Below are 18,315 nucleotides of genomic sequence, written 5' to 3'. Positions count from 1 at the left end.
TGTTTTTCTCAACTGGAGAAAAGGAAATATCAAGGTGCAGGAGAAAAGGTCTCAGCAGAGCTGTGACGGTCTAACATAACTGAGGAGACATTCATAAAACATCTGGAAAAGGATGTGCTCACACATTAAAAAAAATTCTCATTTATTCTCAAATACTTGTGCAGAGTTGATTTCAGAGTTTCGGAATGCACCAGTATCATGAACTAATGATCCCATCTTAGAGGGCTTCAAAAAGCAAAACCTCAAGAAAGATTACCATCTTTCAAAAGAGCTGTAGAAAAGTAAGGAAAACCAAGTAGCAAAGAAATTGTGATCAGAGAAATAACATGAGAAAACATCCAAGGGCAAGCTACATAACTGGAGGGAAAGCAGCGAATCCTCCTGGAACCGTTACTACTATCAACACAGAAAAGAGACACTGTCCTAAATGGTTAACTTGCTTAATGAGAAAGAAAAGCAACTATGAGACGACGGAAAGTGAGTCAAGCAACCCGAACAGAAAGGATGAGAAGAACATGTATGGAAAAAGTTCTGTGGCAAGAGCTAATTAGTTGGTCTGCAAAAAGATCCAAGAAAAATGCCCTAATTTTAGACATGTTAGATATTGCACACTCAAAAAGAAAAAGGAACATTTAGAAAACTATTTTAAATTTCTTTAATTGCTAAATGCCTCTTTGGCTAGTCTTTGTGGAGGATCACTATTTAGTCCTACAATTGACTCATTTTTCCACTTTCTCATCTTTTTGTTGCAAACCACCTAAAAGTCTTATCTCCTCTGTTGAACATTGTTTGACACATTACTAAAATGGACCCTCTATGGTGTAACCACACAGAATAATAATGTTGGAAAGTATGAATAAATGATTTGTAAAAGGTATTATTTTTTCCCATCTGTTTTGAAATTATTTCTAACAGTTTCTAAAGACATGGTCACAGCTGCCTGAAGCATGTCTTCTTCACTCATAGCATCTCCTGTTGGGAAAGAAAACAAGTATCTCAGACATTTCTGGAAAATTCTTAAGTCATCAAAAGGTAAGCTCTTAGAAAATGTATGTTTAACTACTATAGCTTCCTTTTTTGATTTTTAAAACTTACGTAAAGCAACATGCCCTCTTTTACAGTTTTTAAGTTTTGACAAATACATAGAGCTGTATAACTACCATCACCACCCAGATACGGAAATGCTCCACCGCCCCTTTGTGGTCAATCCCCAAAATACATTTATTCTGTATTTCAAAACAAGTGCATTACGCCAAGGAAAAGATTTTACTTAGTTGTGCATATATATATGTGTGTGCGTGTGTGTGTGTGTGTATGTGTATATATATATATATATATATATACACACACACACACACATATATATATAATTTGTTAAATTTTGTTTTGAAATAATGTATTTAGAGGAAGTTGCAAAGATAGTTCAGAGGGACCTTGTGTACATTTCAGCTCAATTTCACAGACTAGTTAAATCCTAGGTAACTACAGCTTAACCCAAAACTTGGATATTGACATTGGTACAAAGTTGTGTGACTTCTGTGCTATTTCATCACACATTTAGATCCCTGTAACCACCAGCACCACAATCAGGACGGAGAACTGTTCAAGTATCACAAAGATCTCTTTCCTGCTGTCCCTTTTGACTCACACCCCCTTCTCTGCCCCCACCCTTCCTACCTGCAGGCAGCCACTAATTTGTTCTCCATCTCTACAAATCTGTCATTTTTATTTTTTATTTTAATTTTTAAAAAAAGATTTTATTTATTTGAGAGAGAGAGAGCACAAGCAGGGGGAGAGGCAGAGGGAGAAGCAGGTTCCCTGCTGAGCAAGGAGTCCGATGCAGGACTTGATCCCAGGACCCCGGGATCATGACCTGAACTGAAGGCAGACGCTTAACCAGCTGAGCGACCCAGGTGCCCCCAAATTTGTCATTTTTAGAATGTTACATAAATATAATCACACTGTAAGAGATCTTTCCTGCACTCAGCATAATGCCCTTGAGACTCATCCAAACTGTTGCATGTATCAAGAGCTGGTTTCTTTTTAGTCCTGAGTAGTATTCCACAGATGTACTACCATTTGTTTAACTGTTCACCTTCCTATAGGACATTTTGGTGGTTTCCAGATTTTGATTATGACAAATAAAGCTGCTATGAACATTTGTGTACAGTTTTTGCATGGACAGGTAAGTTTTCATTTCTCTGGGATAATGTCCAGGAGTCTTGGGGCGCCTGGGTGGCTGAGTTGGTTGAGTGACTGCCTTCAGTTCAGGTCATGATCCTGGAGTCCCTGGATCAAGTCCCGCATTGGGCTCCTGGCTCGGCGGGGAGTCTTCTTCTCCCTCTGACCCTCCCCCCCTCATGTGCTCTCTCTCTCATTCTCTCTCAAATAAATAAATAAAATCTTAAAAAAAAATGTCCAGGAGTCTAACTGCTGGGTTGTATGGTTAGTACAAGTTCAGTTTTTAAAGAAATTGACAAACTATTTTCCAGAATGACTCTAACAGTTGAAATGAAACACAGAAACCTCACCTCCTTTTACTCTACCATTTATAATGTAATTGCCTTAAATATTTTCTACATATACACTAAAAACAAAATCAATATTCTAATTCTTCCCTCAATCATCAAATATAATTTAGAAAACTGAAAAGGAGAGGAATATCTATTGTTTACCCATATTTTTACCCTACTATTCTTTTTTTTCCTTCTGATGTTCCCAGATTAATTCCTTTAGCCATTATTTTAGGATGGGTCTACCAGTGAGAAATTCTAATTTTTCTCTTCATTCCTGAAATTTTCACTGGGAATTCTGGGGTGTTTTTCTTTTTTTTCTCCCCCCACCCCTTTTTTTTAAGATTTTATTTGAGAGAAAGAGAGAGAGAGAGAGAGAGCACCATCAAGGGGGAGGGGCAGAGGAAGAGAGAGAAGCAGACTCCCCACTAAGTAGGGATCCCGACTCGGGACTCAATCCCACGACTCTGGGATCATGACCTGAGCTGAAGGCAGATACTTAACCGACTGAGCCACCCAAGTGCCCCTGGGTTGTTTTTTCTTTCCAGCACTTGAAAAATGAAGGGCGCCTGAGTGGTTAAGCAACCAACTCTTGATTTTGGCTCAGGTCATGATCTCAGGGCCACGAGACTGAGCCCTGCATTGGGCTCTGTGTTCAGTGGGGAATCTGCTTGAAGATTCTCTCTCTTTCCCCCTCTGCCCCTCCGCCTGCTCATGCATGCACGCGCATGCTCTAAAATAAATAAATCTTCAAAAAAAATGTTGTGCCACTTCCTACTGATCTCCATAATTTCAGATGAGAAATGTGCTGTCATACAAATTGCTATAGGCAAGATGTTTTTTAGCTGGTTTTAAGATTTTCCTCTTTTGTTCAGTTTTCAGAAACTAGACTATGATGTCTTGGCATAAATTTCTTTGGGCTTAACCCATTAGAGGTTCACTCAGCTTCTTAATTCTGTAGTTTATTTATTTTTTAGGCAGGGAGGGGCAGACAGAGAGGGAGAGAGACAGAATCTTAAGCAGGCTTCATGCGCAGTGTGGAACCCGACATGGGGCTCGATCTTACAACCCTGAGATCATGACCTGAGCCAAAATCAAGAGTCGGACGCTTAAACTACCGAGCAACCCAGGTGCCACAATTCTGTAGTTTTAGATCTTTTGCCAAAGCTGGGGATTTTCAGCCATTATGTCTTCAAATATTTTTTCAGCTGCACCCTCCTTCTCATCTCCTGGGATTCCCATGGCACATTAGATCTTCTACTACAGTCCCACAGGTATCGAGGCTTTGTTAATTTTTTCCAGTCTAATTCTCTGTGTTGTTCAGAATGGGTAATTTCTATTGTCTTCAAGTTCACAGAGTCTCTCCTCTGTCCTTCCATTCACCTATTGGATCCAACCACTGCATTTCCAAATTTCAGGTATTGTTATTTTTCAGTTCTAAAATTTCCATTTAGTTCACTTTTATATCTTCTATTTCTTTCTCGAAGCTATTTCTTCATTTCTTTTAAGGAGTTCATAATTGCTCAGTTTAGCATTTTTATGATGGCTGCTTTAAAAATCCTTGTGAGATTAATTCTGGTATCAGTGTCATTTTGGTGATGGTGTCTATGAACTGCCTTTTCTCAATTTTCCCTTGCTCTTGGTATGGTAACACTTCTGACCAAATCCTGAACATCTGCGGTGTTGCATGTTACAAGACTGTGAGTCTTACTTAAATCTTCTCTATTAGCAGGCTTCTTCTGACACAGCACCATGGGGGGAGACGGATGCTGCCCTGCTGTGGCCAGAGAGGGGGAGCGTGTGTGTGATCATTACTGCTGTGCACACGTGGGAGTTCTGGCTCCCCACTGTCCTCCACTGCTATCTCCCTGACCAGAAGGGGTAGGAATGCCTCCTTACTGCTTCTCACTGACCTTCTGGGTGTGGCCTTGTTACTGCCTCGAATCAGTAACTCCTGATTCTCCATTGGGCCTCTTTTGAAACCACCCAGGCAGGAAGCCAGAGGGATGCCTCCATATTGTATTGGTGGGTGGAAGTCTAGGCTCCCTATGACCACGGACACCAAGGGAAAGGGCCCTTCCTTGTCTCCTAGAGGGAACCGAAGTCCCAGCTCCCCACTTGGCTTTCTCTGACATCACCCTGGCCAGGGGAAGCAGTTGGTACACCTTGCTCCTGCCAGGTGGGGTACCAGTCGACGCTCCTACTTGGCCTGTGCCGATGCGGTGGGGTGACAGTTAAGGCCAGTTTATTTACCTAATTCTGTTTGGCTACAATAGAGTATTTATTATCTAATTTTACTTGCTAGGTAGTACCTTTTGACTACATAGAACAGACTTCGTCTCTGCTGTGCCTTCTTCAGCACCAAGTTCAGAGTATGTGAGACACACACACACACACACACACAAAAAATCCAGGCTACACACCACTACGTCATTCCTCTGGTCATCCAGCCTCCTATACAACCTGTCTTCTTTCTACCTTTCAGATTTTTCTTACATTTGTTTGCTATAAATGTCCATGGTTGTTAGCTGTAAACAGTAGGAGGAATAGGAAAAAGCACCAGTTCATTTTTTTTATTGTTAAACAGGAGTCCATTGTTTGCAAGTACCACGGTTTGTGCATCCATTCACCCCTGAAGGACAATAGTTAGGTAACTTCTAGTTTTTGACAATTACGAATGAAGCTGCTGTAAGCATTCACCTACAAGTTTTTCTGTGAACTTACTTTTTCTTTTTTCTTGGTTACATACCTAGGAGTGGGGCTACTGAATCATATGGTTAAGTGTACATTTAAGTTTATAAGAAAATACTAAACCGTTTTCCAAAGTTGCTGTGCCATTTTATATGTATGGGTGTCTAGCTGCTCTGATCCTAGACAGCATCTGGTACTGTCAATTTTTTTTATTAAGCCATTCTTATAATAAGGTGTGTATCTCTTTGTATTTTTTAATTTGCATTTCCCTAATGATTATCAATTATTGACCATATTTTCATGTGCTTATTTGTCAACCATATGTTTGGTGAAGTATCTATTCTAGTCCTTCACCCATCTGAATTTTCTTCTTTCAGTTTTGCGAGTTCTTTACATGGTCTGCTTATAAGGCCTTTGTCACATACAGTTGTTTTCTTACTCAATTTGTACTACCAATAATTGGCCAAAGTTTAAAACCTATTAAACTGAGGCCTGATAAATAATTCTAGATTGCCTATTATTTAGACTACACTTGGGTGTTTTAGTTTTCCAGGTGGTAAAATCTATTCATCTTCCACCTACTAATACCCATTATCTCTGAGGAATTTTTGGAGAATGTATTAATTATTGTAAAGTTGCAAGTGTTGTTTATAATTTTAAAGCAACATATTCACTGAGTGCTCTAGTCTGCTGCTTCTTAATCGAAGGATATTTAGTAGATTACGAATTCATACAAGAGTTTCAGTATAATTAAAGAGGGGAGAAAAAAGCCTGTAAAGCCAAAATCACAGGGAGCCTATGTCTGGGCATGGTCGGAGACGCATACCTGGATCACTGCCTGGTGCTCCTGAACTTGTGGTCGGCCTCTCACTTGGTTGTGAAAGCTGCCCCGGTGGATCCTGTTGCTGCTGCTGCCTGAAACAGTCCAAAGTGATGTGCATTAAAAAAACAAACCCTAAGAATAAATATGCCATGAGAGAAAGTATTCACATGGAAAATATAAGGTTCCACAAACAAGAGTCATTGCCACGAGCTCTATAAAAGAATGCCAGAGCCATCAGTCTGATTTATGTTACTTAAAGGTATCACAGCGCCAATCCTAGGAAACCTAGATATAAAATCTGAATTATCAGACAATAGGTAAAGATTTTCACCACAAGATAACACATAAACACAAGCATTTGCTGGGAGCTATTCTTATGTAAATGTGTTGCTTTACAGATCCTTAATATCGTTGGAAGTCACTAAAAATAAGCACCTTTGAGAATATAAAGCATCCCCATTACCATGCAAGTTAACATGCTCTTTCCATGGCCGGCTCCTCCTTGTCATTCAGCTCTGAGCTTCAGCATGTCCTCGGAGAGACCTTTGCTGACCAGCCACCTGCAGCAGCCTCCAGGCATCCTCACTATCTCATCGCTGCTCCCTTTCAATTTCCAGCATCAACTTATCACCATCTGATATTGTGTCTCCCTCTTTCCAGAATCAGCTAACAAGAGCACAAACCTTATCTTGTTTCCCAAGTGCCTAAAACAGTGCCTGTCACATGGTAGACATTCACCAAATACTTGATGAATGAAAGAATTACCTTTTTAAGATGTATGATCAAGCTTCAGTACCATTTATTGCATTAAAATAAATTTTCCCTGTATTTTTTTCCAGATGGAAAAACAATGTCAGAAAAATCCACATTTTAAAAACTTTTAAACATGATGGTTATGATGTAAATATGTAGGACAGTGTCCTTGTAGTAAAAAAATACACACTGAAGTATTGAGATGAATGGGATATCAGATCTGCAAGTTATTCTCAAATCCCTCAGAAATGTCAACAATTGGGGAATTTGGACAAAAGGTATAAAGGAGTTCTGTGAACTATTTCTGCTTGTACATAAATTTCAAATTATTTCACATCATACACACATATATGTTGAAAATTAAAACTCACAAACAGCTGATACTCTGAGAAGCCATAGCTTGAAAAAAAATGCTTGGAAGGATTTTTTAAAGGAACCAGTATTTTAAATTTACCAGTAACACTATTAATAGAACAGCATACTTTTTTCCCCTTAGAGTCTCAATCTTCTGTTTTAAATATGAGTACCAAAGAAAACCCAAGTATGCTGACATTTGTCTCGGTTTATTCTCAGGCATGCGTGGCTAATGATGCACAAGAGGGCAGGATGCTCCCATCAGCACACCCTGAATCTGAGATGTGCATGAGAGAGATAGGCTGTGAGGCAGGAGGAATCCTGGCCCATCAGATCTCTCTCCATGCCCTTTCCCCCTCCAATCAAGACAAAATGTCAGAACACAAGAGCATGGTAGGTGAGGCAGTGACCTTAGAGGGATAACCTTTATTCTACTTTAAATTTATGAAAAGTGAGAAGTAAATGAATTGCCAAACTTGAAACAATTTTGACACCTTTCATATTTGATGACACAGTAATATGCAACATGTTCAAACAGCAAGTCAGCACCATTCCCACTGTGGCTTTGAATGTGCCCTCGGAATCACAGAAGCCAGAAAGCTAAAAACAACATCTTAGGTCTCTCAACAGCTAGGATTCTGGTTATCAATTAAGCCCTCACAGAAATGAGACACAGCCATCCCCCTGCTGCTTTGGCTGTTCTCTGCTGGCAAGTAAAGTCAAGGAGCTGCCAGTCCCAGGATTCTGCTTCATGGCAGCTGCAGTCGGCGCTAGACTTCGTGTTCCCATGTCTAGGCAACTGTGGTGGCAGCTTCCTGATCCTTGGATCACAGCTAGAGCAGTGTGTTCTTCAACTCCATATCCCGACTCCCCATCATGCCAACTGGGGCAGTGGACGCAGCTCTTCGAACAAGTCGGTCTGTGGAATTCTGGAAGCCTGGCCTACAGCCTGCACCTCCAGCTCTTCCTGAGACTGTGTAAGCCCTGAGTTTCTGTACTGCTTTCCTGTTTAAAATACCTCTACTAGCTTGTTTCTTTAAAAAAAAAAAAAAGATTTATTTGCTAGAGAGTGTGCGCACACGAGAGAGAGAGAGAGAAAGAGAAAGAGAGCACAGCAGGGGGAGCGACAGGCAGAGGGAGAAGCAGGCTCCCCACTGAGCGAGGAGCCCGATGCGGGACTCGACCCCAGGACCCTGGGATCATGATCTGAGCCAAAGGCAGATACTTAACTGACTGAGCCACCCAGGTGTCCCTACAAGCTTGTTTCTTAAACTGAATCCTGTTATGCCATGCCACTGAGGTGGTGGCTCAAGTGTTAGACAATCAAAAAATCACAGCAATCCATGACCATAAAGATAATGCCCAGTAATTCCCTCTTTGTTAGCAAACACGTTTTTAGTAACAGAAGAAAAGAATCTGCATCGTTTCAGAGCTACACCTGGAGAAGACATTAAAATACTAAGATATCTGTGGAATACTTTATGGTTTACACAATAGTTTTACACAATAGTTTTACACACATTGCCTAATTTGATGCTCAGTTTGTGAGTTTTTAAGGTAGGTTTTATAGTGACATTGCTGATATAGTAAGAGTTTTGCTTGGGGTTTTATAATAGGTTTTAATAGGTTTTTTAAATAGGTTTTAAAATGGATTTAGAGATTACTACTGGAAAAATATATCTCGGCTGTGAACATGTTACTTAACACTCATTCATTAACTATGACTTTGTTGTCTTTTTTTAGGATTTACTTTAGAGAGAGGGAGAGAGTGCATGCATGCGCGAGTGGGGGCAGGGGCAAAGGGAGAGAGAGGGGGGAGAGAGAGAATGAGAGAAGCGGACTCCCTGCTGAGCGGGGAGCCCAATGCAGGGCTGGATCTCACAACCCTGAGATCATGACCTGAGCCGAAGTCAATCATGAGCCGAAGTCAAGAGTTGGGACACTCAACCAACTGAGCCACCCAGGCGCCCCCATTAACTGTGACTTTGTAACAGGTAGGTGTTTAAACAGTATTTTTATGCTTGATGCATGAATACTGCGATTACTACATTAGGCATGAAGCTTCAAATACTGTATAGGGAAAAAAAACTATTTGAATGAGTAACAAATAAACCATTTGAATGGGAAAAAACCCTTATTCTGAATTCAAAATTTGTTTGAATAACAAGTTAGCACCAGGGTCAGTTTGGAGAAGGTCAGAAACAAAGAATTAGCTCAATAACCTTAAAGCCAAGTTCCCAAAGACTGAAGCTAGAGAGACAAGGACCTTGTAGTTTTAATAATCAGGAATTCTAGTGGAAGGCCTCATATTGGAGACTAATACTGTTTCTCAGCTCCTTTACTAATGAGTCCTACAAGATTCTGAATGCTAGACAATGCTGAAAAGAAACACCAAGAAGTTAGCTCTTAACGCTTCTCAGCAACATGTGACTCTGTAAAATATTCTCTAGTTCTCCTTAAGTTCCCAGCAGTATTTTCAAGGACAGACCAGGAGGCAGAGGATGAAGCTGAAGCTGGAAACCATCACCACACACTTTCCTCCCCAGTCAACTATCCTTCAACCGGGAAGGAGCTGCACTGATGCTCAAACATTTTAAATCCTTTCTACTATAAAGATTAAATGTATTAAAGTTCTATATTTTCAATCTGCCTCCCCCCCAAAAAAAACTAAAAAATATTTTTAAATAAAAAAGGGATTTGTTTTTTAAAGTACAAAAAATTTTCTTTTTCTTAGATCTACTTGTGAATTTTGTAGTTTTGCTATAAAGTATGTCTGTTTGGACCAATTTGATCTGGCAAAAAATGGAATGTGAAATAAGCATGATAGAAGTATCATTTGGGAACGTTCTGGAAAGCAGTTTAGAAATCTGTACCAAGACCTTAAAAAATGTTTCTGTCCTTTAACCCCAAAATTTCAGAATAATTGGAAGAAATGATGAGAGGTTTGAGGCACAGGGTTAGTACAAAGATTGTTCATTGCACTATTAATTGTAATAGTAAAGATCAAAGGTTCACATATAAATTATGATATATACCTTCATTTTATGAAATATCACACAGCCTATTACAAAGACTATTTACTATGATGGGAAAATGGATGTAACTAATATACATTATATGTGTCTGTGTGACTAGAAGAGAATGTGTCAAAATACTAACGTTCATTATTAAAGGACAGGATTGTTTTCTTTTAATTTTGATATGGCTTAAAATAAATTTTCTAGAATATCGGTTTTTATCTAATTAAACAGTTTTAATTTTTTTTAACAGATTTTATTTTTAAATAATATGTACACCCAATGTGGGGCTCTAACTTAAACAAGATCAAGAGTTGCATGCTCCACTAAGTCAGCCAGGTACCCCTTAAGTTACTTTTTAACATTACCTAGATGTTTGATGATATTGTAGAATTACCAGTAATTATTGTGTGATAATTATTAACATTACAGTGTGACAATAACACTTTTCTATATTCCAAAAAAATGAATGAAAGGATACAATAATTTAGATTTGTCACAAAATAATCCCAGCTTGGGGGTGGGAGAGGGGAAAGCAGGAGGGATGCGGGGCACAGAAAACCATGACTGGCTATGTGCTGATATTTGTTAAAGCTGGGCAATGTTAGGTAAACAGGGGTTCATTATGCTGGTTTCTCTATTTTTATAGATATTTGAAGTTTACCATAATTAAAAAAACTAAAAAAATTAAAAATCTGAAAGGAAGGGAAGCACTAATAAGTAAGCACTATTTTGAAATTTTATATAATTAAATCCATTAATCTATCACTGAATAAAGACTAGAAATATCTCACATTAAGAGGATGTCAGCTGATCAGAACTTTCCTCCATATACTTCTGAGTTGTGACTTAAAAAAAAAAAACAGAAAACAAGGTAAATATTATCTTCATTACACCATGAAATGTAAAATGCTCCAATACTGTAGATCCCACTAATACTGCCAATTATGATTTTAAGATGCTTCTCAATTGCAGAGATGTTGAAATGTGAAAATATGTACATCTCAGAATTGAAGAAACACAGGGAAGAGGCCAGATTCAGTCTCGGGCCTTCTGGTTTCCGATCTGGGATCAGAGGGTCTGAATATCTACCTAAAGATTACTGTGTAACCTTTAAAATAGTTTTCTCCTTAAAAAAAGAAAAAGGGAAGACAACTTGTGAATGGTAGTTACTGAAAAGGATGACATTTTTATTTTCTAATTTGAGAGCACTTACATAGTGTAGTTGGGTTTTGGGAGCTGATGATTCAGATTTATGGTTTGTCCCCACGTCCCTGTGCCAACAGGCCTGCAGTAACCCCTGAAGTGGCAATAAGAGGCAATAAGAACAATTAACCACCACCTCTATCTGGGATGGGAGACTGTTCCCTGACCACAATGCTGTTTTTCCTTTTAAGTGACAGAAGAACTTTGCTGGGTTGGTCAGGTAACCAAGAAGCACATCCAGAGGATCATTAGGCATTGTTCTTGCTTTGGTGCAATTCCATTTTCTTTTGATGACATAAATTTTACTGGGTTTCCTTCACCTTATTTCATATAAACTTAACTGGTATCGAGGCAAAGGTATTCCCTAAAACTCCGTATCATTTCACTTCATTTGCCGTAAATTTAAAAAAAGAATACACTCAGATGTTCACAGGATTCAAGTGGTAACCAATCTTTTAAAAGGAGAGAATCCTAAATAAAATAGTTTAAACCAAAGCTCTATGTGTAGAAACTGTAGACAAAACAAAGTACACATTAAATATGCAATTTTAATATTGTACCAACTACTTTACTTTTCAAAGTAGGCTTCTCTTCTCTTCCGGAGCTCTTCTGAAGTAAGATGTGTACCTGATGTCTGTGGAATATCTTGAGATATACTTCTGGAACTACCTGAAAACAAAAGAAAACAGAACAAAAAACCAATCATTTTATTTACCAATTTAAGCAATGCTATGTTTGTACTTATTTGAGCAAGTTTTTGAAAGTTTTCTTCTTAAAAATATTGCGCTACTATTCTGTAAATATAAGAAAGGCTCTGAAACGCTCAAGGACAAATCTGAATAAGGCAGTTCAAATATAACCTGTGTCCACACCCATCTCTGATATAGCGGATGTGAGGATGTAAGTCCAACAACCAACCTGGAAGGAAGAGCCATTAATACACACCTGTGGGCCCTCTTTAACTTATGAGAAATGAATGGGCACTTTCAACTAGAAACAACTTAAAGTGGGTGACCGTAAATCCATTATCTGTATTCCTCTATCCTAAAATACTTGCATGCTATACCAACTTAAGTGTGTGTCCCTGTTCTCACTTAATAACTGCACCAACCAGAGATCCTGCCCAGATGGTGAAATAAAGCGGGAAGAAAAGTGAAGGACATGAAAATATCTAAAATTATAAAAGCTGTTGCCTGTTAATTACTGGGCTAATCCAGCAGGGCTCTACTAATCAAAAATGGGATTGCACATATGAAGCACTCCAAGGTGTGCCAGGAGAGAATGAGAATTCGGGATAAAAAGCATAATTTTCATATTAACGTAAGTTCAATTTTATTTAGATATTTAAGAAATTCCATTGAGTAATCTCATTAAGTAAAAGGCAAATTCACATTAATTAGATGAAAACAAAACTGCCAAAGAAAACCACGCATACCTTCCAGTAAGCCTCTTTGAGCTACATCCCTGACAATTCCCTCTGCCTGGATTGCCTAAGGGATACATCTTCATTCTCCTCTGCTAGCTGGCTTATGTCACTATCATGTGGGCCCATCAACGTGGGCTTAAGTTGTTAAGTTGCAAAGCCACTAAGTGTTAGACTTTTTAAATATTTTCTGCCCAGGCCTTCCTTTGTATATAACGGCATACATTTGTAAAACAGCTGATCTGGGTAAGGGCCTCCCCACTTTCTGCCCACAAAGATTAAGCTCCATTTATTGTTATGTTAGTATAGTATTATAACCAAATGGAAAAACCAGAATAAAAATATAACTAGTCCTAATATAACTTACGCTGTAAAAAGTTATTTGTATTATAAGAAAGCTGAAAGAATAGCTGACTGTATGTACATAATTACTGCTTCTACAGTAATTGTCAAAGAACTTCTACCAACGGTACATTAACTTCCAGGGGAAATAAGAATAATCTGAATCAATCCTTCAACAACAAATGAAGTACACATCCAAATGTCGATACCTTGCATACTGAGCTGAATAGCCCTGCGGAGATCTGCTTCTTCATCTTCCATGTCAATTTCTTGGCGACTTAGTGCCAGAGCCCTCTGCAAATCTTCCTCATCTTCGTCTAACACGGTTGACCCATCATTTGCTTCTAAGACTCGTTCCAGATCTGTTTTCTGGACTCTAAAGAACAAAAACAGATAGCAACTGCAGATCAGTCTTCTATTTTAAATAAAACATAGAGACACTTATAAACGAAAGATTTTTTTAAATAATTTTTTTAAGATTTTATTTTTAAGTAATCTCTACACCCAACATGGGGCTCGAACTTAGATTCTGTGTTTTTTTTGTTGTTTTTTAGATTTTGTTTTTTTAAGTAATCTCTACATCCAATGTGGGGCTTAAACTCACAACCCTGCGATCAAGAGTTGCGTGCTCTACTGACCGAGCCAACCAGTTGCCCCCAAAGAGTTTATGTAAGTCAAAAATTACATTTTCTGGCAGATAATCTAATAATATGAAGATTGTGCTGTGATGTGCATCTAAGCTAATTAAGTAATTCAAAGAGTTGATTCGAGTTTGAACAAAAAAGCTTCACTAAAAATAAAAGAAAGCTAAAAAAAAAATCACCAACAATAAAAGGACCACACATCCAACGTAAGCATGAAAATGTAATTCTTGGGGCACCTGGCTGACTTAGTAGAGCATGCAACTCTTGATCTCAGGGTTGTGAGTTCAAGCCCCACACTGGATGCAGAGATTACTTAAAAAAAACAAAATCTTGAAAAAGAAAAAGAAAAAGAAAGTGCAATTCTTGTAATGAAATACTATCATATACTCCATACTGCAGGCTTAATTTTACCTCTGTTCTTTTAGTTGTGCTAATTCTTCTCCAATGAGTTTTGGTCTATGCATCTGTTGGACCCTGATCATCTGTAAAAGTTGGTCAGCTTCACAATCTGGCAGATCACCCTTAACAACAAATATAGAATAACCTAAAAAAAAGGCAAAAATAAACTAAAACAGCTAGTAAGAGATTAAAAATAGGTTAAAATGATAGCAGATGGAAAGGCAGCACAGTAGAGTGGAAAGAATACAAGCTGAAGAGTGAGAAAGACCGGGGTTCAAATAATGTCTCTTACACTTACTGGCAGGGTGATCTAGGACAAACTACTGAAAGTCTCTAAGCCCCACTTTCTTCATCTGTAAGACAGGAATAGCCATCTCATAGAGTGACTGTGAGGAATAAATGAAATCATGTCTACAAAGGGCCTTACCAAAAAAGTACGTGAACCAAGGAGACTACTCGCTAGATGGTAACAGAGAGGCAGGTAAAGGAGTGGGGAAGAGCAAGGAATTTGGAATCAGATGGCCAGGGTTTTGGTCCTAGCTCTTCCAATTCCAAGACTGAGCATGGTCTTCGGTAAATCACTTTACCCAGCTATGTCTTGGTTTATGCAATTGTTAGACTAATGATACTGGTACCTTCCTCAGAGGGCTGTTGTGAGGATACGATCAGATAATGTGTGTAATAATGTGAAATACAGGTAAAATGAATCATCTGTAGAAACAGCTGCCCTCCCCACCCTGACACACATGCACACACACACACACACACAACCCCCTCCTCACTGAAAACAGGAGTCGGGAAACCAACGCTCAAAATCTAGTCAAGGTGTTGCTGATATGGTTCATATTTTGAAAGAATTACACTGATTCAGTGTAATTTTTTATAAATATGATTTACAGCCAGAGTTTTCCCAGCTAAATATTCCACATAAAAACTGAACATGGGTGGGCTATACCTAAGTCATTCTAAACAATATAAGCTTTTCTACCATAAATTTTTCTTAAACTTTGGTACTTATTACTGGATATCCTTTGTGAGCGTTAAAAGATAATGAAACAAATGAACAGAGATCAAAAGAACTGTTAATGGAAAAATTCAAAACAGTACAATATTTATTTTTTGAACAAGGACATAATATGATTAATATACTTTTTAAAAATAAGGACAAATGTGCTCAGAGTTCAGATGGTCTAGCGTGTCTTATGACAGTAAAATTGTTCCCAGATGTTAAAGTAATTGTGTCACCACCATGGCATTCCAGGAAGAGCATCATGAAGAACAGAAACTGTCTTGTTTAGGTGGCACAGTAAATACCTCAGGTTTTATTCAAGATGTTAGCTTTCATACTAAGTATGCTGGGAAGAAACTGAAGGATGAAGAGAGCAAGTGCCGTAACATGCATTACACTGTTTAAAAAGCACTCTGGGCTACTTCATCAATATAACGTACAGGAACTACAGTACAAGAAGAGAGAGCCTGACTACAATGGAAAACCTGAGGGACAGCATATATTGGGAGAAGAAAAATCAGTCTTTTGCAGACACGTTCAGTTTGAAATGCTTCCTGGACTTCCCAAGTGGAGACGTCAATGTGAGGAGTTTGGTGTTCAGGGTAGATGTGTAGGCAGAAGACAAAAGTTTAGGAATTATGGGCATATAGATTTTTTTAGAGATGGTATCTAAAATAATGGGATAGCGACAACAACAATAGGACAGCACATAATCAAGAAATTGTCCAAGGACTGACTTCTGGGTCACTTCAGCCACAAGAGATCAGTAAGGGTAAGACCCACAGAAGCAATCTGAAAGAGGCCAATGAGATGTGAGGAAAACCAGAGCACAGTGGCCCGGAAGCCAAGTGTAGACAGTATTTCAAGAAGGAAGGACATACTTAGGTACCAAGGTTTAGGCATAAAAGAAAAAAACATACTAGTATATGAAATCAAAGAAATAAAGATACTATAATCCTAAATGTAAATGGGAAAGAACAACATGACAACAAACCCAGTAGCAATAAGCATGCTCGTACCCAGACTGATCTTTCACAGGAACATAAAGGGCAAGAAACACATAAGGTAAGCCTGACACGTCTTGTCTAATGAGAAAGAAAGCCTTCAAAAAGCTACAATGGTCATTTCAGAAACCTAGGACTCAACTTCAAAAGGCTCCCCCTTGTCCGCATGGGACAATTTGAGCATCAATATGAATAATAATTACAATGCACTGAAACACATGAACTATGTTTTGATGGATTAGTTTACCATGACATACAAGAAAACCCCAAACTGACTGGTTACCTTTGGAGGAAGGACACTATGAAACCCAACTCATCCTAAAAAGTGATAAAAGGGAAGAAAACGTATCCTGCTTTTCCCATATGAACTCTACTTCAGGATAACCAAATCACTGATCAAAGCTTATCTGTGTACAAGTATCCAGCTAATACAGGAAGGCACAATGGAAATCTAACACCACCCTTTTGCAACCCTTAATGAAATGATCGATCTAAGAATTGATCATCAATAGTTGCTCATATCACAAAGAGAGACAACCAGACATCAAGTGCCACACCATCTGTGAAGTGTTCCACTGTCTCCCCACGCTGCCCCCAAATTAACCTGAATCTAATCAGGTCTCAAACTCTAAAGACCAGTCTGTTGGGTATCCAGGACTCAGAGGAAAATAAAGATGTAATCGGCAAAATTCAGAGCGTGGGAAAGAACAAATGACCCATTTTCTTAAAAAAACAAAAACAAAAAACAAGGGGAAAAAAAAGAGAAGAGGAAACCTATAGTTAGACTTGGAAGACATATCAATCAATGCAATTAATGAACCTCATTTCAACCCGGCTAACCTGTGAAAATCCCAAGACACAACCAAAGAGATTGGAGAGGTGAACACTGACTGTGTATCTGATGTTATTAAACATTTTACAGAGAAAATAAGATGCTCAAAATAAGCAGGGGAAAGAAAAGGGTGTAACAAGATTGGCCATGAGATAACTGCTGAAGCTGGGTAAAGGGTACATGATAATCTATCACATTATTTTCTCTATTTGTTTGAAATTTTCAATGAAAAAGTTTTGTTCTGTTCTATGTGAGGGTATAATCAACTATACCCTCAAGTGGTGAGGTCAAATAAAAGGCAGGCTGAGAACTGAATACAAATGTGGAGGTCACTGGTAACCTTGGGAAGAAGGCTTTTTTGGTGAAATGCTGGTTATGACAGTGTGACTGGAAAGAGTTCAAGAACAGGAGACAACAAGCCAGAGGTGAGTCTAAGGGGAAAATAAAAATGGCAGGCAGCTGGACTTTCCTGGAATCAAGAGAGGCTTTTTCTTTTTTGGTCAATAGAAATAAAAGGTTTATTTCTCTGCTGATAGGACTAATACAGAAAGGGGGTGAAGTGATCATGCAGGAAAGCAGAAAGGCAAAAGCAAGAGCAAAGATCTCGAGTAGGTGAGAGGAGCCAGGATCCCGTCCCAGAGTGAACAGGTTGGTCTTGGTCGGGAGCAGGGGACAATTGAGCTACTTTGCTAGGCTCAACACACAGGCTGACATACAGACAAGCTGACAGATTTGCTGGTAGAAAGATGGGGAAGTTCTCTTTTCTTTTTCAAGATTTTATTTATTTGTCAGAGAGAGAGAGAGAGAGAGAGAGAGAGAGAGAGAGAGAGCGAGCACGCACAAGCAGGGGGAGTGGCAGGCAGAGGGAGAAGCTGAGCGGGGAGCCCGATGCAGGACTTGATCGCGGGACCCCGGGATCATGACCTGAGCAGAAAGCAGGCGCTCAACCGACTGAGCCACCCAGGTGTCCCAGGAAGTTCTCTTTTAATTGCTTCTGTTTTGTCAATAGAATACAAAGGAAGGTCACAAGCTAGGAGTGAGAGAGAGGGGAGTGGTCAGAGGTTTGAAGAGAGAACTGGGAAATAAGCATCTTGGAGAGTGACAAGTGAACTTACTACAAAAACACAGTAGGAATGTCAAGTAGCCCTAAAGGATCCTCTGAAATTTGTGATCATATATTTAAAGCAAAACCAGTCATCTGGTTTTTTTATGTTATCTGTAGCCATGTTCAGCTGCTCTGATGACGGAATGGACAAGCCCAAGATCTTATTTTAACCAGGGCTTGCGTTTTGTCATGAAAGTATG

At 39.0% G+C, this 18,315-nt stretch overlaps 1 protein-coding gene across 12 annotated transcripts in view; it reads right to left on the bottom strand.

Annotated features, from left to right (window-relative positions):
* Positions 1–642: 642 nt before the first annotated feature.
* The window catches only part of ATXN3 (ataxin 3), a 34,778-nt gene continuing 17,105 nt past the window's right edge, over positions 643–18,315 (bottom strand). For 6 of the 12 annotated variants that reach the window (XM_027570480.2, XM_027570478.2, XM_027570476.1 and 3 more), the window contains 5 exons: positions 14,178–14,310; positions 13,332–13,498; positions 11,930–12,026; positions 6,031–6,119; positions 643–972 (listed from right to left, as the gene is read on the bottom strand). In XM_027570480.2, coding sequence (XP_027426281.1) covers positions 878–972; positions 6,031–6,119; positions 11,930–12,026; positions 13,332–13,498; positions 14,178–14,310 — 581 coding nt within the window. In that variant the 3' untranslated portion in view covers positions 643–877. Of the gene's footprint in view, positions 973–6,030; positions 6,120–10,945; positions 11,000–11,367; positions 11,452–11,929; positions 12,027–13,331; positions 13,499–14,177; positions 14,311–18,315 lie in introns of all 12 variants that reach the window. The other 6 variants (XM_027570485.1, XM_027570483.1, XM_027570484.1 and 3 more) reach the window with 3 other exon arrangements.

This window comes from Zalophus californianus, chromosome 6 (assembly GCF_009762305.2).
Source record: "Zalophus californianus isolate mZalCal1 chromosome 6, mZalCal1.pri.v2, whole genome shotgun sequence".
NCBI classification, from domain to species: domain Eukaryota; kingdom Metazoa; phylum Chordata; class Mammalia; order Carnivora; family Otariidae; genus Zalophus; species Zalophus californianus.
Note: the sequence above shows the minus strand (reverse complement) of the source record. Positions and strands in the feature narration are given on the sequence as shown.